A 27,025-nucleotide genomic window follows, 5' to 3' on the forward strand; every position below is an offset into this window, starting at 1 on the left:
CGAACCTGTGTGTTTATGGCTCCCACGGCACGGAATGAGGGGGCGTCTGCTGAGTTCAGACCACAGCTGGGGGAGGTTTAGAAAGTGTGGTGCAGTAGAGGCGACACACACACACACACACTCACACTCACACTCACAGTCAGAGATCTATCTGTAGATGGAAAGGCCAGCACACGTGCGCGCACACACACTCACAGTCAGAGATCTATCTGTAGATGGAAAGGCCAGCACACGTGCGCACACACACACACACACACACTCACACTCACACTCACACTCACAGTCAGAGATCTATCTGTAGATGGAAAGGCCAGCACACGCGCGCGCACACACACACACGGAGTCAGAGATCTGTCTGTAGATGGAAAGGCCAGCTCTGTCACTGACCTGTCACATGACTTTCACCAAGTCCCTCTTTGAGACCTACAGACTTAGTTTCTGTATTTTTTTCACTCTAAAATGAAGGAGCTGGACTAGAGGAGTTTTAAAAGAGCTGGGTTTTTTTTTGGGGGGGTGGGGGGCGGACCTAAGTCAGAAATATGTGATTTCATCACTTTGAAAGGTGTTACTTTCCTCCACAGTCCAAGGTCAGTCCTGCCTTAACAATACAGAGTCAGGTATTAATTAAATGATTATGGCGACGGGCCCCTGAAACATCCTTACCCATCCTCGCTTCTGTAAAAGAAGAAATATTGGGTTGGCCAAAAAGTTAACTTTGGGTTTTTGTACCATCTTATGGAAAAACCCAAAAGAACTTTCTGGGCAACCCAATGTTACAGAGGAGAGTGATCACTTGGAATCAGAAATTTAAGTTTAATTTTGGGCTCAGGCACTGGCTGTGTGATATCAGAAGAGAGTGACCTTCACCGTCGAGACTTTGGTTTTCTCACGGGTGAAACAGAAGCCAGAACAGCAGCAGTGCCAATGAAACTGATGATACAACATCTGTGGAGTTTACACATGTGACTTCATTTAATTAATTCCAGGAGGTAAAAACTATAATATCGTATTTTACAGAAGGTGAAACTGAGGCACGGGGAAAGTAACTTAACCAGTGTCACACTGAGAGTTCAGGGCTAAGACCAGGATCTAACCCAGGCGGTCCTGTTCCAGAAGCAATACTCTTCTAGCTCTTTTATACTGAAATCATTACAGACCAGCTTCCAGGTGGCTCAGTGGTAATAAATCCACCTGCCAAGCGGGAGACGTGGATTTGGTCCCTGGGTCGGGAAGATCCCCTGGAGAAGAAAATGCCAGCCCGCTCCAGTGTTCTTGCCTGAGCAATCCCATGGACAGAAGAGGCGGGTGAGCTTCATTCCATGGGGTCATTCCGACATGATTTAGGGACTAAACAACAACAACACATTATAGACTTGGGAGAAGTTGCAGAGTTAGTACAGAGAGTGCCTGTATAGTCTTTACTCGGTTCCCCCTACAGGTAACATTTCTCACAACAAAATATAGCTGGTCCTGCATGCATGGACTCAACCAATCCTCTGATGGCTCAATCCGCGGATGCAGAGCCCATGGGCACAGAGCACCAACTTCACTGTCATCATTTTATCTAAAGAAGTTGAGCATCCATGAATTTTGGTTTCTATGGGAGGGTCCTATAACCATTCTCCCATGGATACAGATGGACAGCTGTAGAATGATCAAAACCTGGAAGCTAACGATGATCGCACCTCATCACTAAACTACACACTATATTTAGATTTCACTAGGTTTTCCACCAATGTTCTCTTTTTGGCCTAGGGTCTAATCCAGAATCCTAAATGGCATTATTAAAAAAAAAAAAAAATTTTTTTTTTTTTTTTAATTTTTTGGCCGAGTCACAGAGCATGTAGAATTTTAGTTCAACAAGGGATTGAAATCGCATCCCCTGCATTGGAAGCACTGAGTCTCAACCACTGGACTGGCAGGGAAGTCCTAGCATTATTATTCTTTTTGAGTCTCCCTGTTGATGCTGCTAAGTCGCTTCAGTCGTGTCCGACTCTGTGCGACCCCATAGACGGCAGCCCAGCAGGCTCCTCCGTCCCTGGGATTCTCCAGGCAAGAACACTGGAGTGGGTTGCCATTTCCTTCTCCAATGCATGAAAGTGAAAAGTGAAAGTGAACTAGCTCAGTTGTGTCCGACTGTTAGCGACCCCATGGACTGCAGCCCACCAGGCTCCTCCGTCCATAGTTTTCTCTTATTTACGACAAGCCCTCGGTCTCCTGTCTTTCCTGACCCTAACACCTATGGAGAGTGCTGCTCAGCCGTCCTGTGCCACGCCCCTCAGGTCCTGTGCTCAGTCTTGTCCGACTCTGTGCAACTCCACGACTGTAGCCCACCAGGCTCCTCTGTCCCTGGAATCTTCCAGGCAAGAATACTAGAACAGGTTGCCATTTTCTGCTCCCAGGGACCCTCCTGATACAGGGGTTGAACCCTCGTCTCTTGCATCTCCTGCATGGGCAGGCAGATTCCTTACCATCAGCACCACCGGGGAAGCCCATACCTGTGGTGCATGGGATTAGCTATTCAGCAGCATGTGGGAATCTTCCCAGATCAGGACACAACCCGAGTCTCCTGCATTGGCTGAGCCACCAGGGAAGCTCTTTTCTCCTGCTGAGAATCACGTTATGCCATTTTTGACAAGGAAGGCAGAGAAATGTCTCTGTGCCCTTTTCAATCCATCCTAGCAGGAGATTCGGGTTGTTGATATGCCTTATTCCTAGTGATGCTAACTTGGGTCACTTGGTTAAGGTGATGTAGTGGGTGGAAACCCACAAAGATATATCTACATCCTAATGCCGAGAATCTGTGAGTGTGACCTTATTTTTACAGCTGTAATTAAGTTAGGGATCTTGAAAGGGGGACATCGTTCTGAATGATCCAGGTGAATCCTCAATCCACTGACACTGTGCTTATGAGAGACACAGAAGGGAAGGTGAGATGCAGATGAAAGAAGAAATTGGAGTTGCGTTGCCACAAGCCAGGGATGCAAGGAGCCACCGTAACCTAGAAGCAGCAAGGACTGGATTATCCCCTAGAGCCCCGGAGAGCATGTAGCCGGGATGTCACCTCGATTTTGGACTTCTGGTCTCCAAAACTGTAAAAGCATCAGTTTTCTGTTGTTTTAAGCCCTGCGGTGTTTGGTTATTTGTCATAGCAGCCCTAGGCAACCAATGCAAGTGGTATCTGCCAGATTATTCCACTGTAAAGTCGCTAGTTTCTTTTTGTAATTAATACATATCCAGGAGGGGATGTTAATTCTTTGAGACTGCAAATATCTTGCTGCTTCTTGAGGTTTCACCCATTAATTTTAGTATACATCGGTGGATCTTGGCGGCGGTAATTATTACAGTGGTGACGGTCTAATGGTGATTTTCTAGTTTCTTCTTTCCTTCTACATTTATTAATTAGAATCCCACTGTAAGAAAGAGCTATCTCTTCTATCCCATTTAGTTACTTAGTCAATTATTTATATCAGTATTTTGGAGTCGATATTCTTAATAACTCCTACTCAACCTGGTTCAAAGGATGCTTTCCAAGGCCAATCCCAATGGCCTGCCCAGGGTCAGGGGCACTGGCAGCGGCAGCCCTGGGTGGTGCGGTGTCCCCACGGAGGAGGTCACGATTAGTCCTACCATAGCCCTAACATAAGAGACTGAAGACCCCAGGACTGGGCCGCCTCTGGCCAAACTACAGGGAGGGGGCACAACCCCACCCATCAGCAGAAAGCTGGATTCAAGATTTGCTGAGCAAGGCCCTGCCTGCCAGAACAAGACCCAGTTTTCCCCACAGCCAGTCCTTCCCATCAGGAAGCTTGCACAAGCCTCTTATCCTCGGGCATCAGAGGGCAGACGGACTGAAAACCACAATCACAGAAACCAAACCAAAATGATCACATGGATCACAGCCTTGTGTAACTCAGTGAAACTTTGGACCACGCCATGCAGGACCAACCAAGATGGATGGTCCATGGTGGGGAGTTTTGACAAAACATGGTCCGGTGGGGAGGGAATGGCAAACCACTTCAGCAGCGTTCTTGCCTTGAGGACCCTGTGAACGGTATGAAAATGGTGAATCGGAAGGAATTTTTAGAAGGCAAAAGAAAGGTATCTTCTCAGAGCACCGTTCTAAGACATCCCATGTGTATTTTATCATTTATTTCTCCCATGAGTTCCATGAATGAGCGATCCACAGCCTCCCTGGAAATTCAGGAGAAAGTAAAAATCACAGAAATTCAGCAATATGTCTAAGGTCAAACAGCAATACAGGAAAGATTTGAATCCACACCTGTCTGCCTCCAAACATATATTGCTTGCTTCCACCAAACCAAGCTGGCTTCTGAAGATGGGGAGAGGGAGGAATTAACTGGAGAGAGAGGTATAAGGGCCAGTAAACCAAAAGCTAAGCCCACCTTGATTTTTACTGCAGATGGACTCAAGGCATGCGGGGAGGGGAGTAAACAGTGGGAACAAGGCACCCCATCCATGCACACACTCCATTCATTCATTCCCTGTCACGAGAACACACCAAAAGCAAGAAGCAGTTTTCTCCACAGCCCGTCCTTCCCATTAGGAAGCCTGCACAAGCCTCTTTAAGACACGAAAGCCAAAAGCCCCAGGTTCGGCCCTGTTTCGTTTTCTGGCTGTGCTGGGTCTGCACTGTGGCACTGAGCCTTCTCTTGTTGTGGTGCATGGGATCTCTAGTTGTGGCACTGGGCTTAGTGGCCCCAAGGCATGTGGGATCCTAGTTCCCAAACCAAGGACTGAACCCACATCCCCATGTTGAAAGATGAACTCTTAACCACCAGGCCACCAGGGAAGTCCTTAGCCCCAGGTTCTTGAAGAAAATGGGGACAAGAGGCTGGAAGAAAAAGCAAGTAGCCGTGGACGGGACATTCTCCTTGAGTTTTTCTGCCAGCCCATCTGGCCTCTCCCCACGTTGCCACTCTAAAGATCTGGATCTTCCTGCGCCTCAGTTCCAGGACATGGCGCTGCAACCCCACCCCGCTTCACCTCTGCCGCCTCTTCTCAGAGCTGCTGGCCCAGGAGCCCCGCTCAGACCCTCCCCAGCTCTGCTGGGAGTGGCCCTCATCTTCCAGACTGCCTCCTCGGCCTCCTCCTCACTCCGAGTGCTCCTTGTTCACCCCCTCAATCCACACTCCATGGCTCTTTCTGGGGACTGGATTCCATTTGGTCCCGCTCACCCTCCTATTTCTCCTTCCCTGTTTACCTCTCTGCCATTTCCCCCTTCCCTGCCTGTGCTTTCACTGCTAAGTCCTTTTCTGTTCTTGCCAATTTCCCTTTCTTTTTCTACATCTCCCCCATTGCCCTTGGCTCCCTTTTTCTGTTTCATTTCTCTCCACTGCTGGTAGCTTCTATACATCTGGTACACAATAGTCACTCAATAAATACTGGTGAATGTCTGTGGTGTTTGTTTTTTTCTGGATCTGTGTATCTCTCCTCCACCTCTCTCACATTGTGCAGATCTTTTTTCTTATGCATGTTCTCATCCTGCATTTATTTTTGACTCCAGGCCCCGTTTTTTAGATGAATCTCAGGGATGCCACGTCAACCCTCTTCATCTGGGCTTGACTGTCGGCTCAGACAAATGGAGTTGATGGATGGAGAATGTCCATTTTCTGGCCTCATTTTTCTCCATCTGTAAGATGAAGGTTGAGGTAGCTCCCATTGCTGTTTATAATTGTCCACATGCCCGTTCTCCATATAGGACTGCACACCCCTGCCATTGGCCTCGGGCATGGCCACAGGACGTGCTCTGGCCCACAGAATGTGAAAACACATATCTAAGCATTTGTTTCAAGAGCCAGAATAGATATCTGCCTGCTCTCCCATTCATTCCCTCTGCCATGAAAACCAAATGTCTCAAGCTAGGGCTCCCCTTCAGCCATAGTTGCAGAATGAGAAGACAGAAGATCTAAGCCACCGCAACGGCGGCTGCTGACATATAACGTGCTTGAGAAATAGGGCACTGTTGGTCACTCACTGAGATTCAGGATGATCTGTTCATAGAAAAAGTAAGCAAACGCTGACATCTCAAGAATTGGAAGCCACAAGGGCTAAGGTGTCTCCAGCTCTGATACTCCAACCGAACTGTACAGTACTATAGCTTTGCGGAAAGACCTAGCCAAGCGCTTTCCTGTGCATGATCTCAGTTCAATGAGACAATTTTAACTCTCTTTCCATTTTGCAAGTGTCCTAACAAGAAGTTCAGAGGTGAAGGTTTATCCAAATCTCTACAGCTGGCATGAGGCACAGTCTAAACTTGAAACCAGACGTACTGACAACACCTTCTGCTCAGACTACTTTCCTGCTCTGCAGCCCTGCACGCTGTGGGAGACAAACCGTATTTCCTTCAGGATGGAAGCCATGCCTTATTCTCCTAACCTTCCCATAAGCCTAGCCAGAGATCCTGCAGGCTTTTGGTGAATCTTTGTTGTTGAGGCAAGTCATGGCCAAACTTCAAGGTGCATGTGATTTACATTTTAAAAAACAACCAAAAAAAAAAAAAAAGGATTTCGGATTTCCAAAATTTCAAGAAAAATGTTTTCTGGGGAAAACTGATTCATGAGGCATAGTACACATATAAAAACGTACTTGACATGTTTGTACTTCCAAACTTCATCTTGTCTTGGCAACATATAGAAGCTTGAGGATCTCAACTTGTAGACAGGATAATAAGGCTGAGAAGAGAATGGGGCCGGTGCAAGGTCACGGAGCGTGTGAGCGACAGCGCCGGGACAGCCGAGTCCCAGGCCAGGGTTCTTGGTGCTATGTGTATCACATGACTTTCCAACTGCTAGATTTTCCTGGCATCTTTAAAAAAATCTCTCTCTTAGTCGAGATGTCTCCCCTTCTCCTCTGCCTGCTCTTTCGAAGGCTTTGCGTTCGCCCATGCTGGTTGACCTGTGCATCCTTCATTAATATTAAATAAAGTGAAAGTCGCTCAGTCACGTCCGACTCTTTGCGACCCCATGGACTATGGAGTCCATGGAATTCTCCAGGCCAGAATACTGGAGTGGGTTGCCATGTCCTCCCCCAGGGGATCGTCCCAACCCAGGTTTCTCGCATTACAGGTGGACTCTTTACCAGCTGAGTTACCATGTAAATAACACAGCAGTAATGCTTATCATGATTAGTTGAATTGTGCTCCCCGCCTCCCCCCGCCACCGCCAAAAAACATGTTGGACTCTAAATCCCCAGTACCTCAAAACGTGACCTTATATGGATATTGGATATTTACATACATAATCAAGTTATGATGATGTCATTAGGTGGACCTCAATCCAATATAACCTGTATCCCCTTATAAAAAGGAGAAAATTTGCTTAATTACGTTGAATTGGTTCATGGTGCTTTTCAGGTCTACAATAACTTTCTACTTCTCTGCATATTCAGTCTGCTAATTTTTGAGAGTTTGATATGGAAATTCCAACTAAAAGATCTTAATTTATCTGCTTAAATAATTGTAATACACAGTGGAACTATATATAACTTTGTTCTGTATTTTTTAAGTCTCCTATAAATATGTTATCATACTTTCATAATTTAAACAATTAAAAAAGGGGAAAAAAAAAGAAAATCTGGACATGGAGACAGACTTCTACCAGGGGGAATACCATGAAGAATAGAGTCATCCTGCCACCAGCCCAGGTGCCTTGACAAAAACTCAGGGGAGAGGTCTGGGGCATATCCTCATCATGGTCTGCCCACACCTTGATCTGAGAGCTCTATCCTCCAAGACAGTGAGGCAACACATTTCAGTTATTTAAGTCCCTCAGGATATGATACACAGTGATAGCAGCCATAGGAAATACACGCTTATAAGCAGCAGAGTCTACACACGGAGGACAGGCCGACTACACGGCAGGCTCCGGCACAGGTGCTCCACGTGCATCACCTCAGCTGATCCTCACGCAGCATCCTTGGGCAGGTACTTTCATCCTCACCCCACTGTTGATGACTACACAGAAGAAGGAACGTGCCCAAGTCCCAAGGCCAGTAAGTCAGCTAGAGTCCTTGGGGTCCCAGGTCTACAGTCCTTGCAGGGCAGTTACATTCTTTACACCTACATTTTCTCAAAAGTGTAACAGGAGTAATGACACCTATTGAATTAGGATTATCATAGGATTAAGTGAGTTCATCTGGCAATGACTATAACACTGAAGTGAAGTGAAAATCGCTCAGTCGTGTCCAACTCTTTGCAACCCCATGGGCTAATACAGTCCACTAAATTCTCTAGGCCAGGATTCTGGAGTGGGCAGCCTATCCCTTCTCCAGCAGATCACCCCGACCCAGGAATCGACCTGGGGTCTCCTGCATTGCAGGCAGATTCTTTACCAACTGAGCTATCAGGGAAGCCTGACCTTAACACTAACCAAGCATTATAAAAGTGCTTGTTAGCATTATGATAAGATCCCTTGCTGTCTTGATTATTTTCTCATAAATTTTCCAGTTAGTTATTGTTTCTCTTAACATATGATCCCCAAAAGTAAACACAATATTTCAAGTCTAACTTAGAACCTTCTAAAACTTAGTTGTTTAGAGAACTGGTTTTTCAGGAATACAACCTAAAGTGTAGGGTCCTCCTTTAACATTCTAATTGCAGAGCTGGCTTGTTCTGAGCCTATGGTTGATTTTGTTACAGCCTTTTTTCTTTTTTTTTCCATTTTTCTAGCAGATAGGATTTTCATTGTTGGGTTTAGTGGGTAAGGAAAGCACTGCATGATTGAATGAGTAAATCAATGGACTAAGGAATACATCATATGCTGTGAGTGAATAAACACAACAGTTGGGGAAATGATCACAAGCCATTTTTTCACAGAAAGCTTTAAAAAGTATGATCCCCATATCACACAGATCCTTTAAACAAAGCTACTGATTGAGAATGGTAATAATTTCTTAGATTTATGTGGCAGTTTCTAATCCTCAAAGTATTTTCCTATGATTATTATTACACAGAATCATAGATCTTCTAAGTTTGAAGGAACTACAATAGTCTTCTAACTTAACCATTATTTCTCTCAAAATCCTGACAGATAGGGCTTCAAGCCTTTGCTTGCATACCCCCAGAGTCAAGGAACTCACTACCTATGACACAGTCCCCTCCATTGCTGGAGAACTCAAACACTTTGAAGGGTTGGTCCTCTGTAACCACACCCCCCACCACCACCAGTGCCCACCAGTACAAATCTCTGACATTTTCTGTGGGTCAGTCCCTTTGAAAGAAACATGTCCTCAAACGTCTTCCTTTTCACACATCAAATCAAACATTTCCTTCATCCCTTTGCTCAAAACATTTTGGCAACGATATTCATTACTGTGGTCTCTACAGCTAACAATTTAATACAAGGTATCACTTTGTAAGCACTTACTGAATCTCGGGCCCTAAACCACAGGGAATCATGGCAAGGGCAAAGATTCTAATTAATCTCTGCAGACGAGTTGGGATTCCAGCACTGGTGCTCACTGGTGAGGTGAAGTTCAGCAAGTTACAAAATCTCACTGACTCCTTGGTTCCTCATCTATAAATGAGGGACAAGAGCAGTGCCCATCTTATAGAAAGTGAACACGAAAGTTGCTCAGTCGTGTCCGACTCTTTGCAACCCCCTGGACTGTACAATCCATGGAATTCTTCAGGCCAGAATACTGGAGTGGGTAGCCTCCAGGGGATCTTCCCAGCCCAGGGAGCGAACCCAGGTGTCCCCCACTGCAGGTGGATTCTTTACCTGCTGAGCCCCAGGGGACAGCCCTGTCTAACAGAGGGGCCAGAACAATTCAATGAATGATGCTTGTGTTACTACATTGTGCCTGACATCAAACTTTGAAAGTTGGGTCCTTTACAAGCCCTCAGTGAGCGTAGCCATTAGTTTTATTATGCAGAACTTTTGCATGTATGACCTTTTTCAGTACTTTGAAAAAAAAAATCTAAGAATTAGAGTTTTACAGATGATGAGTTTGACGTGGCCAAATCCATAAAGAGATAACTGTTTAACCTTGGCATTGACACCCAAGTCATAACCCTTCTTAATAACATGTTCATAGATTCCAAATAAGGTGGGGTCTCTGCACGAATTTGTTCAGAATATTTTGTACTTTAAGTCAGCAACTAATCCAGAGAGAAGAGAAATGATGGTCTACAGATTAAGGGCAGAGGACCCACCTCTAAGAACAAAATATTGGCTTTGCCATTTAACCCTGACCAGCTCACACTGGTAGCTATTGATAAGTATTAACAGTTCAGGGTCCACATCTGTGAAATAAACATAATAACAGTGTCCACCTGAGGATATACTGTGAGGATTAAATTTAATAATGCATGTAAATCAAACACTACCTGGCATGTTGTAAGTTATCAATAAATGCCAGGTATTGTGAATATTTCTCTAGATCAGATAGCAAGATAGCAGAAAAAACAAGACAAAATCCAACATCTCTTGTCCTACATTAGAGTATTTTAAACACTGTTGCAACGGTAATAGCAGTAACCACTATTCCTGTGTGCCTATAACGTGCCAGATGGATATTGGGTACTATTTATATATGTTTCTCAGGCTGTTCTCATTCATCCTGTGAGACTGGTAGGATCAGTTGTTTTATAAAGAAACTGAGGCTCAAAGAGGAGAGGGAAGTCCCCAGAGTAAAACCATCAGGAAGCAGGAAGCAAGAAAGACAGTGTCTTCCAAACCTCTGCTCTGTTCTCTGCATCCATCATCCCCCCTGCACGACTGAGGCAGGCACGTGACTGCTCAGGGTAGCTGAAGCTAAAGCCGCAGACTAGATGAATGACCCCCTACTCTCGTCCTCTGCCCAGGCGTCCACCAAGTACCTCCTTGTTGCCTGACCCTTGGGATATTAATAGTCAGATGATGCAACCTCCCGGGACAAAGCAGACGCTCAACAAGCCGGAAAGGGCATGCTGGTTCCACTCCAGCAGGCATGGATTGTCGCAGGTTCCAGTGACTGAGCTGGAGCTGGTTGCTCTGCATGGGTGGGCAGGATATTTATGCCAAAGTAAGTGGATGAAAAACACTGACCTGGACCACCAGATTTCTCTGAGATGTGACTGGATGGTTTGGTCTTCTCCTAAACCATCTCAGGTCTTCACTGGAGATAATGACAATGCAGAGTTGGACAGAGTGAGAGTCACAGTGTCCTCAGCAGCCCTGTGACATGAGTTTGGAGTCTTGGAAAATCCTGGCCCCAACAGAGCTTTCTTATTAGCCAGCGGGAGACCTGGGTTCCATCTCTGGGTGGGGAAGATCCCTGGAGAAGGAAATGGCAACCCACTCCAATACTCTTGCCTGGAGAATTCCATAGACGAGCTTGGTGGGCTACAGTCCATGTGGTCATAAAGAGTTGGACATGACTAAGTAACTAACTTTCACTTTTCACTTCCAGCCTTCGGCAAGTCAAAGGAACTCACTTAGTCTCAAATTTTTCATCTGTGAAATGGGAGGGCAGAACCCAGCCACCAGGAATGCCATTTTTATTTATTTATTCAGTCACTCATTCACTCATTTATTTATTAAGCTGTGCTGGGTTTTAGTCGCAGCCTATGGGTCTTCCATCTTCCTTGAGGCATGTGATATCTTTAGTTCCAGCAGAAATCTTAGCTGGGGCATGGGGAGTCTAATGCAGGCCCCCTTCTGGAAGCAGCATGTCTTAACCACTTGACTGACTATCAGGGAAGTCCCATGAATGCCATTTTAAACGTTTAGGATTTTTAAATTTTATTTAAAAAAAACTTTTTAAATTAAAAAGATGGGGAAGGTGGGAGTGGGGAGAAGCAAGCACTGTTTTTTGTTTTTGCTGAATTATCTGTGGCCAGAATGGCAAGGACAGAATTTGAGCCACAGAGTCTGAGATGCCTGGATGGGGAGTCCTAGCTTGTATCTGGACCTCAGTTTATCCATCTGCAAAATGAATGGGTATAATATATCAGCTTGCCTCCATAATAAAAGTGCGTGTGCGTGCGCTAAGTTGCTTTAGTTGTGTCCAACTCTACGACTGTAGCCTGGTGGGCTACAGTCCATGGGGATTCTCCACTCAAGAACACTGGAGTGGGTTGCCATGCCCTCCTCCAGGGGATCTTCCCGACTCAGGGATCGAACCCGAGTCTCTTAGGTCTCCTGCATTGACAGGCAGGTTCTTTACCACTAGCACCACCTGGGAAGCGCAGATAATAAAAGTGTACCAAATAATAAAAGGTAATGCCCTAACATGCCGGGCTCCTCTGACACAAGTGCTCTGTTACACAGTATTAGCATAACCCTTACTTTTATAGATGACAAAACAGGGGGCAGAAGGGTTAAATACGTTGCCCAACATCACCCAGAGTGTTCCGTGGCAGAGTGGAACTTTACACCCAGGCACTGGAGCTCAGGTATGAATGCATGTCACCTCCCTCTAGATAGAGGGCAGGGGTCTCTAAGGACATCCCCGCCCTGAGAGGCTGGGCTGCCATCAGTGGACGCCAAAGAGGCCACTGTGTTCCTGGATGTGACTCTGTCTGCTGAGGGCTAAGGTGAGGATGGGAAAGATCAAAATATTGGAGCCCTGAAGGGGGAAAGAACAGATGGGACCTCAGGGTGGACGGCCTAGGCCACCCCAGCTAGCAGGCAGGGAGGGTCTGGAGAGCGCCAACCTCTGCACAACCTACTCCACCAGCCACATCCTGGATTACAGGGAAATTCAAGAGACATTTTGGGTCTTGGTGAACTCTTTCCAAGCTAAACTCACTGAGCAGGAAAAAAAAAAACTGAGGATCACTGACAGTCTTTGGGGAGAGGTCTGATTTAGTATCATTAACATTGGGTGTGGAAGCAGAGAAAGTCCACGCAGGACTAGTATTATCATTGGTATAATTCTGTCAAAGTCCCTGGGTTATGGGAGGACATAGGTGAGTAAATGCTATGCGGAAACACAAAATGCTTAATAAATGTGAATCCAAACCGAGTCTCACTCCCAGATATTCAAAGAAGAGTCACACCCTGTCCAGTCAGTCTTCTTCACATCAGGTGGCACCCCAGGCTGCATGAAGTACTCAGCAAGCACCCCAAGAGGTGCCTACAAACTTGCAACCCAGAGTCAGCATGCAGGCACCCACTTGGCTTGGCATGTGGCTGCAACACTCGCTAAATATAAAAATGGGAAAAGTCTATCACACTCATCCATGAATAACACAAAGGCCTTGATTTGCTCCTCCACGTGATGAGCACGCGTTAGGTCCGAATTTAGCACGGCTGTCTGGCTGCGGTATGTGCGTGTTTCTCCAAAAAGAGAACACTTCCAAGCACTTACTCAGCCCTAATGAGAATGTCTCACACACAGTAAGGGTTGAAGAGGGGCCCGGAGCACAGAGGCCGAAAGGCCAGCTCCGCTCCATCGCAGGTTCTTGCTAAGTACTGTTGAGGACTAAACGAAAGGCAGAAAGGAAGGGCTGGCTCATAGCCCCATTCTGCCAAGTGACCTTAGGCCAATCGCTTCACCTCCCTGAGCCCTACCTTCCTTACACATAGGCTAGGAATAACATTTCCTACACTCGTGCATCTGTGCTAAAGGTAAAAAGGAGAAAATAACGTAAGAGGGGACTGAGGGGTGAGAGGCACCAGACTGAGTTCAGCTGTAGCTATTATCTGATGTTTTCTGGAGCCAATTAGACCCTGTACATTCTTCACTTTGATTCTTTTTCTCAATTTACTGTACAAAGCCATTAATTACAGCTTTTCAAATCCATCGTTAATGTGAGTCTACATACATCACAGACTTACCATTCCAGTGATTTCTGCCCTGGCATCCTTCTTAAAAGAGGCAGCAGCCTCAGAGTTCCAGATCCTGAGGCCAACAGAGATGGGAGGCCACTTCACTTCTCTGTATCCGTAACTTCATCTCTAACATGGAGGTGGCAAGCCTGACTTCTTGGTGGGAATGCAATGAAATAATGCCCATGACTGCCCCCGGTGCAGAGCTTGACACATGGTTAATAAATTCTTACATTGAAAAAGGGAGTGTAGAGAATAGTTGAGTTTTTATGGCCAGACACACCACACTTGGGTTCAAATACCCAAGAGCAGCTCCATCTCTTCCTAGCTATGTGACTTTGGGTAATTTTCTCTGCTCTCTGACTCAGTATTCACAAATATAAGTGAGGGTAATGGGGCGGGGCAGGGGGGATGGTATGTAATAGCCCTGGCTATGCAGAGTTCAGCTCCGGGGGCCACCATTCAGGGTCTACACTGAAGAGGGTATTGTGAGGGTTCAAACACATCAAGGGTGCTTGGGAAAGGGCAGCCCCACTCCAGTTTTGTTTGCTCAGTCATTCTTGGAAAGGCCAGTTGCGCTGGAGCACTGAACCTCAGCCCTCAGCCCTCAGCCAGGCAGGCTGAGCACGTGGCAGATGTTAAACAGCTATTCCCAGAGATGTTGGCCAAAAGGCCAAGGAGCTAGAGACCCTTTATTTTCTCCTCTGAAGCACAATTAGCTAGTCACAGCTGACAGATGATGGACGAGTATACATCAGCCCAAGTGACACCGCAGAATCCATCTGACCTTCTGTTCATCATTCTGACCTCTCGTACTTAGCCAGCTCCTTCCCTCCACCTGCTGGCAATGCCTTGCCTCCCGCAATGGTCTCCCCACCTTGACCTGCCCATCACCGCCCCCCCCCACCGCCCAACTCCCTGAGGCCCCCTCCTGGGTTCCCGCTCACTCACCATCACAGAAATGTGGAGAATATGCATCTGCTCCTCTACGATCTCCGAGGGCTCCTGGAGGGTGGGGGCAGTAGCCTGGGCCAGCTGCCCAGAGCTGCTCATGGACACGTGGAAGTACAGGGTGCCGTTCTCCAGCCACTGCTGCCGCCAGTGGACCAGCGAGATGTCCGCAGCTGTGCCTGACATCTCTGCAAGACAAGAGGCAAGGCACTGGGTGAGCGGCGGGCCTGGCCTCAACATGCCGGGCAGGAGAGGAGCCACACACATTCGGGAGCTCCAAAGGCATCTACCCTGCGCTGGATGTCTTTCCCAGCATCAAATCTATGAGCCAGAGTCACTCTGCTTTGCACCTGAAACTATCACAACATGGTTAATTGACTATACGCCGATATAAAGGGAAAAGTTAAAAAAAAAAAAATTCCATGAGCCAGAGATTGTCACTTCCATTTACTGGCCAGTCAGCTTGTAGCAAGGTTATCCCAGAACAAGAGTGGCAGAATCAGGATTTGAACCCAGGTCTGCCCAGTGCCCCTTCAATAGCACCATGCATGATAGCGGAACTCATTCCACTCCAAAGGTGGAAACAAGCTAAGCAAGAGGTGAAGAACGTGCGTACGTCCTTCTGAGACCATGGAACTATAAGCAGGTGAAGGAAGGACCTGAATGGGAAGCGGGGGAGCTCAGAGTGTGAACTCTTGAGAAGCTCAGCTGGAAATGCTCATGGCAGAAATGCAGAACCTCAGAGCTGGGAAGGCCCAAAAGAACATCTGGCCCAGCTGAGGGGCTCAGGATCGTCCTCTACGGGAAAGGAGCTTGGCGAGTGGGCTGTTCTGAACCATCCCTCCTGCTGCACTCAGAGCAGCTTCACTCCCCTCCTCACGTCGCCTAAATAGTACTCTCAAACAAGGAAGCACTGGCACAAAGATTTTCATGGCTGAAAAATACTCGAAAACCCACTTCCCCACTCCACTGATCTCATATAGCCAATGGGAAGTTAGGACTTCCTAGTCAATTGTAAAGTCACCTAACTTGAACTTCCCAACTCTCGCTTCTATGCTGTTTTTCCCTCTGAAGATGCTTGAGAAATATCACTTTAGCAGTACTTCCATTCAGTGTAATTGTACCAACATAGCTTCTTGATAAGAAGGGCAAGGACATATGGTACTAAAAGCATTCTTTCATTGGCATCTACAATCCTTCCATCGTGCTGTCTACTAAAGGGAGATGTCCCTGAAAATATTTTGAAGGACAAGGCCAATCAGCATGTCCTGTGAATAGAGAGGAAGGGTGATGGGGTTCTTGGAGAATTACCAGATCTTTCCTCAAATCAGTTACTGTAGGAAACAGAAGCAATCAATCCATCCATAGACAAGTCGTGTACGAGGCTCAATAGTGCACGAGGCTTGGACCTCTGGACCACAGTATGGAGAGGCCGAGAAACTGCAGTCCCCTAGTCCCCAGAGGCGTTCTGTTCAACACACACTTGAGGAGCTTGAGGACTGATGAGGAAGACATGTGAGACCTTCCTGTCTAGCCAGCTCTCCCCAGGCCCCATCGTGTGTGCTCACACTGAACTAGAAGCAGTCACCTTGAAGCAATGAGACAATGATACCCGTTCACCGAACGCTACTGATTTATTCCTGCATTGTCCCGCCCCCCATAGACTCCAACTCCTTCAGGTCCACAATCAAAAGTCAGGGGAAGAGCATCTGCCACTTAATAAGTGCTATAAAAAGTTAGCTATTAATATTTATTATCATCATTATTATTAATAGGGACAGGATCTAATTCACCCTTCAGCTGCTTAAAAAATAAAGAAGTACTTGAGACATTCTTGATTGCCTGCTTTCTCTCCCACTCCTCATCCAGCCCATCAGGAAATCTTTCAAAAGGCACCTGACACGCAACACCTCCCAGCTCCTCTACTGCACTACCTGAGCCAAGACACCCTCCTTTCTTGCCTGGCTTACTGCAAAGGCTTCTTCTTTTTTTAAAAAAAAACTTTGTTTATTTATATATTTATTTTTGGCTACACTGGGGCTATGTTGCTGTGCGTGGGCTTTCTCCAGTTGCGGCGAGCTGGGTTCACTCTCACATTGCGGGGCACCGGTTCCTTACTGAAGCGGCTTCTCTTGCTGCAGACCACGGGCTCTAGAGCACACGTGCTTCAGCAGTTGTGGCGCAAGGACATAGTTGCCCCACAACATGGGGGATCTTCCAGGACCAAGGATCGAACCGGTGTCCCCTGCACTGGCACACAGATGCTCAACTGGACCACCGGGGAAGTCCTGCAAAGGACTCTTGACTCTCTTCTTCCACCCTGGCCTGTCTATTCTCAACCAGAAGCCAGAGGAATCCTGCCACAGCCTGAGTCAGCTCACGTCACTCATCCGCTCTAAACCAAGAGCCTCCTACCTCATCCCAAAGCAAGGGCAAAGCAGAGGATACAGGGTGAGTTACTCATCCAAGGGAAAACCTGCCTGGGGTTCCCTTGCTGCACTCAGAGTGGAGAAGAGCTGGAGGTGGTCCCAGGAGTGCGTCGGCTCCTAGAACTGAGAACCGAAGGACCCCAGAGCTCGCCTTGCAGCCCCGGGGAGCAGACTGGAGGCACAGTGCCTCGTCTATGAGGCAGGTCTGTCCCCAGCACCTCCTCTCCCCAGCCGCCAGCCTCAGCACCCGCGGACTTGGCAGCAGCTCCCCTGGCAGCCGGCCAGCTGGGCCAGGGCAACGTGAAGACACGATGGTGAATGGCCTTGCTTGGTGCCTTGCTCATTTTTCTCTCGGTGCATCAGAGCCAGAACCAGATGTCCAGGGAACCCAGGGACTGGGCTTTGCCTCTGGAAATTGTTGTCTCTCATTAAGCAGCTCAAGAAAGAGGATGTGCATGCCGTTGGTTGGGCGGGCACTTACTGTGCTCAGAGTCCCTGAAATGGCACCGGCAGAGAGCCCCCGGGGCAGCCACAGCGGGCTGACACAGCCAGGTACAGAAGGAGGCAGAGACGGTTGGGGGAGGCTTGCTAAATCTGCGCCTCTTACTCCTGGGGCTCGTCTGGCCCGTGCCTGAAAGCCCATCACTAAAGCAGCTTGCCATCCCCGTGTTCAGACTAGAACACAGAGGGTCACACGGGCTTAGGCACTTGTTTAAGGTCACTGGTGAACTGGTACCCAGACGGACCCAGTGGACTCCCCAGTCCAGGTCAATTTCTACTGTGCCCGTTGTTCTTACAGCACCTTCCTTTTCCTTGACTAAATTAGCCCAAGGACCAAAACTAGATTGAGCTCTTTGTTTGCTACGGCGATGACTGCACAGTCAGCAGACAGCAAACGTTAAATGATAATAACAGTGTGTGAAACACAGTAAATATTGAATCACAGAGAATGGCTCCAGCCGAACGCTATTGCAAAGAAGAAGAAAAAAAAAAAAAACTGCTGTTGGGCGGGGACAAGGGGCATGAAACCTCGGAGGGAAAGCTGCCTTAGCGGAAGCAGAAGGTCTCATCGTTCTCGCGTTCATTTATTCCCGTGTTTCTTTGCTTAGTCATTCGACATGCCTTACTGAGGACCTGCTCGATGGCAGGCGCCTTAGCAGCCTAGAATCTGGAGTGAAATGAGGCACAGGTCAGGAACTCTGACGCCGCCCTACGTCGCTGCCCATGCATGCGCACATCCTCCTTTTAATGTGGCCCGGGAACCGCGCAGTATCCTGCGCCACCGCCTACATCATTCCCTCAGCACGCTCGCCAGCCCGCAGGACTTACTACTGTTCCTCTTCCGTAGTGCATACGTGCTTTCTGTCATGTCTCTCTGGAACTCTCCACCCAAACCTCGGAAGCGGCCTTCTTCCCAGCCAGCACCTACTCAGAGAGGCCACGGGGCTCTTACTCTCTGCGACCCCGTGGACTGTACAATCCATGGGAGTCTCCAGGCCAGAACACGGGAGTGGGCAGCCATCCTCTTCACCAGGGCATCTTCCCAACCCAGGGACTGAACCCACATCACCCGCACTGCAGGGGGATTCTTAACCAGCTGAGCTACCAGGGAAGCCCCTTACCTAAAGTACTCCTCTTCAAAACTACAATTTGAAAACATCCATGCACCGCTATATTCCTAGCAGCACTGTTCACAAAAGCCAGGACACGGACGCAACATAAATGCCCATCAATATATAAGGAAGATGTGGTGTATATATACACAACGGAATATCACTCAGCCATTTAAAGAATGCCATGGGCAAAAATATGGACAAACCTAGAGATCATACTAAGTCAGACAAAGGCAAATATCATATGATATCACTTATATGTGGAATATAAAAAATGCTACAAATGAACTTTTTTAATAGGACAGAAGGAGATCCACAGATATAGAAAACAAACTTATGGTTACCAAAGGGGAAAAGTGAGGGGAGGGATAAATTAGGAGTTTGGGATTAACACACACACACTACTATACACACAAAAAAGATAAATAACAAGGACCTACTGTATAGCACAGGGAACTATACTCAGCAGTTTGTAATAACCTATAAGGGAAAGTTCAGTTCAGTCGCTCAGTCGTGTCCGACTCTTTGCGACCCCATGAATCGCAGCACGCCAGGCCTCCCTGTCCATCACCAACTCCTGGAGTTCACTCAGACTCATGTCCATTGAGTCAGTGATGCCATCCAGCCATCTCATCCTCGGTCGTCCCCTTCTCCTCCTGCCCCCAATCCATCCCAGCATCAGAGTCTTTTCCAATGACTCAACTCTTCGCATGAGGTGGCCAAGTACTGGAGCTTCAGCGTTAGCATCATTCCCTCCAAAGAAATCCCAGGGCTGATCTCCTTCAGAATGGACTGGTTGGATCTCCTTGCAGTCCAAGGGACTCTCAAGAGTCTTCTCCAACACCACAGTTCAAAAGCATCAATTCTTCAATGCTCAGCCTTCTTCACAGTCCAACTCTCACATCCATACATGACCACAAGAAAAACCATAGCCTTGACTAGACGGACCTTAGTCGGCAAAGTAATATCTCTGCTTTTGAATATACTATCTAGGTTGGTCATAACTTTTCTTCCAAGGAGTAAGCGTCTTTTAATTTCACGGCTGCAGTCACCATCTGCAGTGATTTTGGAGCCCAAAAAAATAAAGTCTGACTCTGTTTCCACTGTTTCCCCATCTATTTCCCATGAAGTGATGGGACCGGATGCCATGATCTTCGTTTTCTGAATATTGAGCTTTAAGCCAACTTTTTCACTCTCCTCTTTGACTTTCATCAAGAGGCTTTTTAGTTCCTCTTCACTTTCTGCCATAAGGGTGGCGTCATCTGCATATCTGAGGTTATTGATATTTCTCCGTGCAATCTTGATTCCAGCTTGTGCTTCTTCCAGTCCAGCGTTTCTCATGATGTACTCTGTGTATAAGTTAAATAAGCAGGGTGACAATATACAGCCTTGACGTACTCCTTTTCCTATTTGGAACCAGTCTGTTGTTCCATGTGCAGTTCTAACTGTTGCTTCCTGACCTGCATACAGATTTCTCAAGAGGGAGGTTAGGTGGTCTGGTATTCCCATAAGGGAAAAGAATCTGAAAATACGTGTATAAAACTGAATCTCTATGCTGTAGACCTCGAACTAACACTACACAGTAAATCAACTATACTTCAATGTTTTAAAAAAGATAATAAATTACTGCTCTCCATATACATCCACTCTCCACTATATCACCTTTACAAACACTTTCCATGGAACTTATCACTATTAGAAATTTATTCCATGTGTTTTCTTCAACATGCATTTAATACTTATCTCTCCAGGATGCCTGGAACCTTGTATGTCTTATTCCTGTCATATTTTCAAGTACTTGAGCATATATAAGAGCTCAATAAAAATCAGATTGCTGATGATGAACACACATACATATACACACACTCATACACATATCCATAATAAGATGATGAAGGTCGTGTTCAGTCTCACAAGGAAATTAAAAAGAAAGTAAAGGTCCATTGGGAACTTGATCGTGGGACGGGACTCTCCTAGCTTTGATACCAAGAACATCTTCAAAACATAGTGACAGGAGCGTTGCAGAGGATGGGTATCTTGGTAGTCCTTGAAGGACAGGAAGAGGCAGGGAGAGGGCTAGGTGGCTGGTGTCTCAGGGCAACGAAGCCAAATGCACAAGGAGGCAGGCAGAAGAGTGTCAGGCTGGGAATGTGGTTCAGACACAGTTAAGGGCATTGAATGTTTGGCAACAGGGTATAGTCTTTAGCATGCAGTAGGGAATCCGCTGAGTGGACTTGATCTGAGAGCTATGTCCATTAAAAACGGGTCAAAGAAACAGTAGCGTGCACGAAGCTGGTTCTTGAAATTCCCTGCTGATTGATTTTCCAATTGCATTTTCCCTCTCCTCTTCCCCTGCTCCCTCCATATAAACATTTCATTGAAGTCTTCAAGTCATATCACAATCAAACTTAAAGCAAAAGGGGGACTAAACGCATTTGGTCGGGAACCAAGACGATTCCCATAAAGGCAGATTATGCTGACATGATGAATATAAAATGAAACAGCAGATATTAAAGTAGGAGAATGGTGCACCATGCCTTCCGGCTGTAGACTGACTCCAATGCCGGCCTCCCTCCAAGCCCAATGAGCTTAGTTTTATATTGGAATCATAAAGAAAGCCAGGGATTGCCTCTTCACCTTTCACTGTTCTCCCCACATGGGCTGCAACTCGTGAAATATTCAACAGGCTCAAATCCCCTCTACCACCCGCTAAAGCCATTCGAGAGGATCAGCCTTCATCAGTGATTCTGGGAAGATCTCTATCCCGTCTCAGCAGCCACAGATGCCTTTCAGCCTCCTGGAAAAGAAATAAAAAAGTCCCGAAGGCGTGTTGTGGTTTTAATTGGCTTGTTCTTCCTAATCTATGGCACTCATTGTATTTTTATTTAATTCCTGAAGGTCATTATGAAAATAAGCAGCTCTTCTGATCACCAGCCATCTTGGTAACATCTCCCAAGTGGCTAACTAACCGGTCCTTCAGATTCCACAGCACCAGCTGACCCTCCGGCAGATTATTCGCAGAAGGCCAGAGAGCGCTTCTGATGAGTTTGCAAATGGTCTCTGCCTCACTGGGGAGCGGGGTGGTGGGGGGGGGGGTTGGGGGGGCCAGACATTATGTGGGATGAACTCACTGCCTAGGCAGAGAGACCTGGGGAAGGTAGGGACACTGACTTCACGCACCCCTACAATTAGCTGTTCCAGCCTCCATGGGCAGTCACCTCTATGCAGTAAGTCCTGCTGAGTGGACTTGGGAAGCAGACCTCAAATACACACCCCTCACTATCATCTCTACAATGTCAGTCTTTACACTGTCACCTCTACGGTGGCTGCCTTCTTGCCAACCTTTATCATCTCTCCTGTGGACTGCTTCAAGTGGCTCTGGGCCAGTCAGGGTCTCATCCGAAAAGAGAAGACACATAAGCTGATCGAGATGTGTTTAATAACGTGATCATTTACAAAGGCTTTGGAAGTGTTCTGGGCTTCCCTGGTGCCTCAGTCAGTAAAGAACCCGCCTATGAATGCAGGAGACCTGGGGTTTGATCCCTGGGTCAGGAAGATCTCCTGGAGAAGGGAAATGGCCACCCACTCCAGCATTCGTGCCTGGAGAATTCCGTGAAACAGAGGAGCCTGGCGGGCTACAGTCCAGGAGGTCACAGAGTCAGACACAACTTAGCAACTAACACAACACTAGCGTTCTCAGAGAAACAGAAGCGACAGAACATAAACAAACATGTAGGAAGAGACTGATTGTGAAGGGCTGGCTCACGTGATGACGGAGGCTAAGAAGCCCCACAGTGTACCACATTCCAGCTGAAGACCCAGGAGAGTCAAAGGTGTAAGTACCAGTCTGAGCTAAAGGCCTGAGAACCAAGACAGTAACGTCAGAGGGCAGGAGAAGACGGACGTCCTGGCTCAAGCAGAGCGCAAACCAGGCCTTCCCCCACCTTTTGGTTCTATTCAGCCAGGATGGGACTAGATGAGGCCCACCTGCACTCACAAAGGCTTTCTCCCTCACATAGTCCAACTATTTAAATGCTAATCCTTCCTAGAAACACCCTCAGAGACAAGCTCAGAAGTAATGTTTTGCCAGCTCTGTGGAAATCCCTTAGCCCAGTCAAGTTGACAAATTAATCGTCACAGGCAGGTTGAAGGTCAAACAATGATGAAGCTCCCCAGAGTTGGCAAAAGCAAAGCATTGTTACCATCCTAGGCCAGAGGGGGCAAAAGGAGGGTGGGTTATAACACCCTAAAAGAGCCACAGCTATAGGAAAGGGCTGCCAGGCAGCTGCTGTGACCTTCACGTAGCATAATCCAGGAAAATAACCCAACTGCTGACAAGGCATGACCCAGCATGGAGGTCATGACTCAGCACTGAGGTCACCTGCCTTCTAAAGTTAATCTGCAAGTGCCTAAATATGGGCCAACCTCACACAGACTCTCAAGGGTGCTCCATACAGGTGGGCTCTCCAAGGTACACAGCAGGGAGGGAAAGCACGGAGAGTGGATCTCAACGGCAAATGGAGACTTCCCTAGCAGCCCCAACTGGTATCCCTGCCCCCAGGCTTCCTTCCTCCAGCCATCCTGCAAGTGGCAACCAAGATTATATGCCTAATTTGTAAAGGTGCTCCTGCCATTTCTTTGCCAAAAACCATTCAATGGCTCTTGATTCCCATCAGGAAGAAAACTAATTTCACCAGCCGGTCATCTGCATTTCTCCTCTGCCTTACCTTATTTCACACCTTTCTATGCACTTATGTGTTAAATCTCATCAAATTTTTATGTGATCCTCCACATACACAATGTTGTTTCCTAATTCTGCATCTTTGGGCTGCTTTTCCAGAGTTTGCGATAGCCTGTCCCACTGAACCCCATCCCTCACTCAGGAGGACTTCCTTGACCCGCATGGAACACCCTCTTTGTGCTTCCATAAAGAGGAAATATTGCAGGCGGCATAAGATCACAGACCGGAGCCCAACTGCTTGATTTTAAATTCCAGTTGCCCCGTGTTCAAGTTGTATGACTTTGGAGAAGCTTTATAGCTTCTTCAAGCTTCAACTATCAAATCTGAATAACATCAATTAGTACCTGCTTCATAGGGTTGTTGTGAGAATTAAATGAGATGATACAAATAAACAAGCTTTTAACGTTAATCTTGATCCTCAGTGAGCATTCTGCAGTAACATTTCTCTTACACATTTCTTCATATATACTGCTATAGAATCTTAACATGGTATTTATCTATGTTAAAATGATCTGTTTATACAGCTCACTTCTCTTGCTGGACTTTGGTACAAGGACACACAACAGAGCTACATGAGTGTCCCTGTGACTAACACAGTTGCCAAATATAAAGAAGAAGGTTCTTTAAGTCTTTGGTGAGCTGAACTGAGCTGCCCCATATCTGAATTCAGATGGACATTCCCAGAAGACAGAGAGAGGAAATGGCAACTCAGGATGTCAATGACTGCTTAATTCCCACATAACTACTGTATAGAAATTTATTCAACATCTGGCTCAAGTTTAAGCACCCTAAAGAATGCAAATGAAGAGAAAGATAGACCTTTTAACTTTCAAGGGGCTTACATTCTCATAGAAAGGCAGAGGAAGTTTACATAGAAAATGCACAATCTTAAGATTCTGTTCAGGCATAAGTATATGTATATACAGCTGGAAAGAAGTACACTGGAACATCAAGACTGGGGGGATCAGAGGTGATTTTAATCATGTTATGATTCATTTTTCTCTACGCTTTCTACATGGAATATATATTACCTCTGTAGCAGATGCAAATACATGCTCGCTTTAAAATTCATTTAGTCAACCAACCTTTTCTGAGATCTGGCATTGAGGAAGTCTATTCTCAGGAGCTCAGTCCAAGGAACAGAAAAAGCATGCTATGAGTAGCTATAAATCAAAGCAGGAAGCTTACAGCAGAGGATATGACTTCTGGCTGAATCTAGAAAGTATTCAGAGAGGAGTCTTACAGGATGGACACAATTTCAACTGATGCCCAAGGAACAGGGGGAATTTCAGACGGAGGAGACAGAGACAAGGAGGTGGGAAGGCTGCACACGCGCGGGGAGGATGCCCGGAGAGTGTGCAGAATCTCATCGTGCAGAGCAGACACAGAGACACTGACACAGCATCTGCGGAGAGGAGAGTGAAAAGGGGGTCACTATCAGATCCATTCTGTCCTCTGCAGCCAAAGATGGAGGAGCTCTATACAGTCAGGAAAAACAAGACCTGGAGCTGACTGTGGCTCAGATCATGAACTCCTTATTGCCAAATTCACTTAAATTGAAGAAAGTAGGGAAAACCACTAGACCATTCAGGTATGACCTAAATCAAATCCCTTATGATTATACAGTGGAAGTGAGAAATAGAGTTAAGGGGCTAGATCTGATAGACAGAGTGCCTAATGAACTATGAACGGAGGTTCGTGACATTGTACAGGAGACAGGGATCAAGACCATCCCCATGGAAAAGAAATGCGAAAAAGCAAAATGGCTGTCTGAGGAGACCTTACAAATAGCTGTGAAAAGAAGAGAAGCTAAAAGCCAAGGAGAAAAGGAAATATATAAGCATCTGAATGCAGAGTTCCAAAGAATAGCAAGGAGAGAAAAGAAAGCCTTCCTCAGCAATCAATGCAAAGAAATAGAGGAAAACAACAGAATGGGAAATACTAGAGATCTCTTCAAGAAAATTAGAGATACCAAGGGAACATTTCATGCAAAGACGGGCTCGATAAAGGACAGAAATGGTCTGGACCTAACAGCAGCAGAAGATATTAAGAAGAGGTGGCAAGAATACACAGGAGAACTACACAAAAAAGAACTTCATGACCCAGATAATCCAATGGTGTGATCACTCACCTAGAGCCAGACATCCTGGAATGTGACGCCAAGTGGGCCTTAGAAAGCATCACTACGAACAAAGCTAGTGGAGGTGATGGAATTCCAGTTGAGCTATTTCAATTCCTGAAATTTGATGCTATGAAAATGCTGCATTCAATATGCCAGCAAATTTGGAAAACTCAGCAGTAGCCACAGGACTGGAAAAGGTCAGTTTTCATTGCAATCCCAAAGAAAGGCAGTGCCAAAGAATGCTCAAACTACCACACAATTGCACCCATCTCACACGCTAGTAAAGTAATGCTCAAAATTCTCCAAGTCAGGCTTCAGGAACATGTGAACTGTGAACTTCCAGATGTTCAAGCTGGTTTTAGAAAAGGCAGAGGAACCAGAGATCAAACTGCCAATATCCGCTGGGTCATGGAAAAAGCAAGAGAGTTCCAGAAAAAACATCTATTTCTGCTTTATTGACTATGGCAAAGCCTTTGACTGTGTGGATCACAAGAAACTGTGGAAAATTCTGAAAGAGATGGGAATACCAGAATACCTGACCTGCCTCTTGAGAAACCTGTATGCAGGTCAGGAAGCAACAGTTAGAACTGCAGATGGAACAACAGATTGGTTCCAAATAGGAAAAGGAGTACGTCAAGGCTGTATATTGTCACCCTGCTTATTTAACTTATACACAGAGTACATCATGAGAAACGCTGGGCTGGAAGAAGCACAAGCTGGAATCAAGATTGCTGGGAGAAATATCAATAATCTCAGATATGCAGATGACACCACCCTTATGGCAGAAAGTGAAGAGGAACTAAAGAACCTCTTGATGAAAATGAAAGAGGAGAGTGAAAAAGTTGGCTTAAAGCTCAACATTGAGAAAACGAAGATCATGGCATCTGGTCCCATCACTTCATGGGAAATAGATGGGGAAACAGTGGAAACAGAGTCAGACTTTATTTTTTTGGGCTCCAAAATCACTGCAGATGGTGACTGCAACCATGAAATTAAAAGACGCTTACTCCTTGGAAGGAAAGTTATGACCAACCTAGACAGCATATTGAAAACCAGAGACATTACTTTGCCAACAAAGGTCCATCTAGTTAAGGCTATGGTTTTCGCAGTGGTCATGTATGGATGTGAGAGTTGGACTGTGAAGAAAGCTGAGCACCGAAGAATTGATGCTTTTGAACTGTGGTGTTGGAAAAGGCTCTTGAGAGTCCCCTGGACTGCAAGGAGATCCAACCAGTCCATTCTGAAGGAGATCAGTCCTGGGTGTTCATTGGAAAGACTGATTCTAAACCTGAAACTCCAGTACTTTGGCCACCTCATGCGAAGAGTTGACTCATTGGAAAAGACTCTGATGCTGGGATGGATTGGGGGCAGGAGGAGAAGGGGACGACAGACGA

At 46.5% G+C, this 27,025-nt stretch overlaps 1 protein-coding gene across 1 annotated transcript in view; it reads right to left on the minus strand.

Annotated features, from left to right (window-relative positions):
- ASTN2 (astrotactin 2) overlaps window positions 1–27,025 on the minus strand; it is a 1,033,755-nt gene that overhangs the window by 867,646 nt on the left and 139,084 nt on the right. Inside the window, exon 2 of the mRNA XM_052644759.1 lies at window positions 14,727–14,914. Coding sequence (XP_052500719.1) covers window positions 14,727–14,914 — 188 coding nt within the window. The remainder of the gene's footprint in view (window positions 1–14,726; window positions 14,915–27,025) is intronic.

This window comes from Budorcas taxicolor, chromosome 8, assembly GCF_023091745.1.
Source record: "Budorcas taxicolor isolate Tak-1 chromosome 8, Takin1.1, whole genome shotgun sequence".
In the NCBI taxonomy this organism is placed as follows: domain Eukaryota; kingdom Metazoa; phylum Chordata; class Mammalia; order Artiodactyla; family Bovidae; genus Budorcas; species Budorcas taxicolor.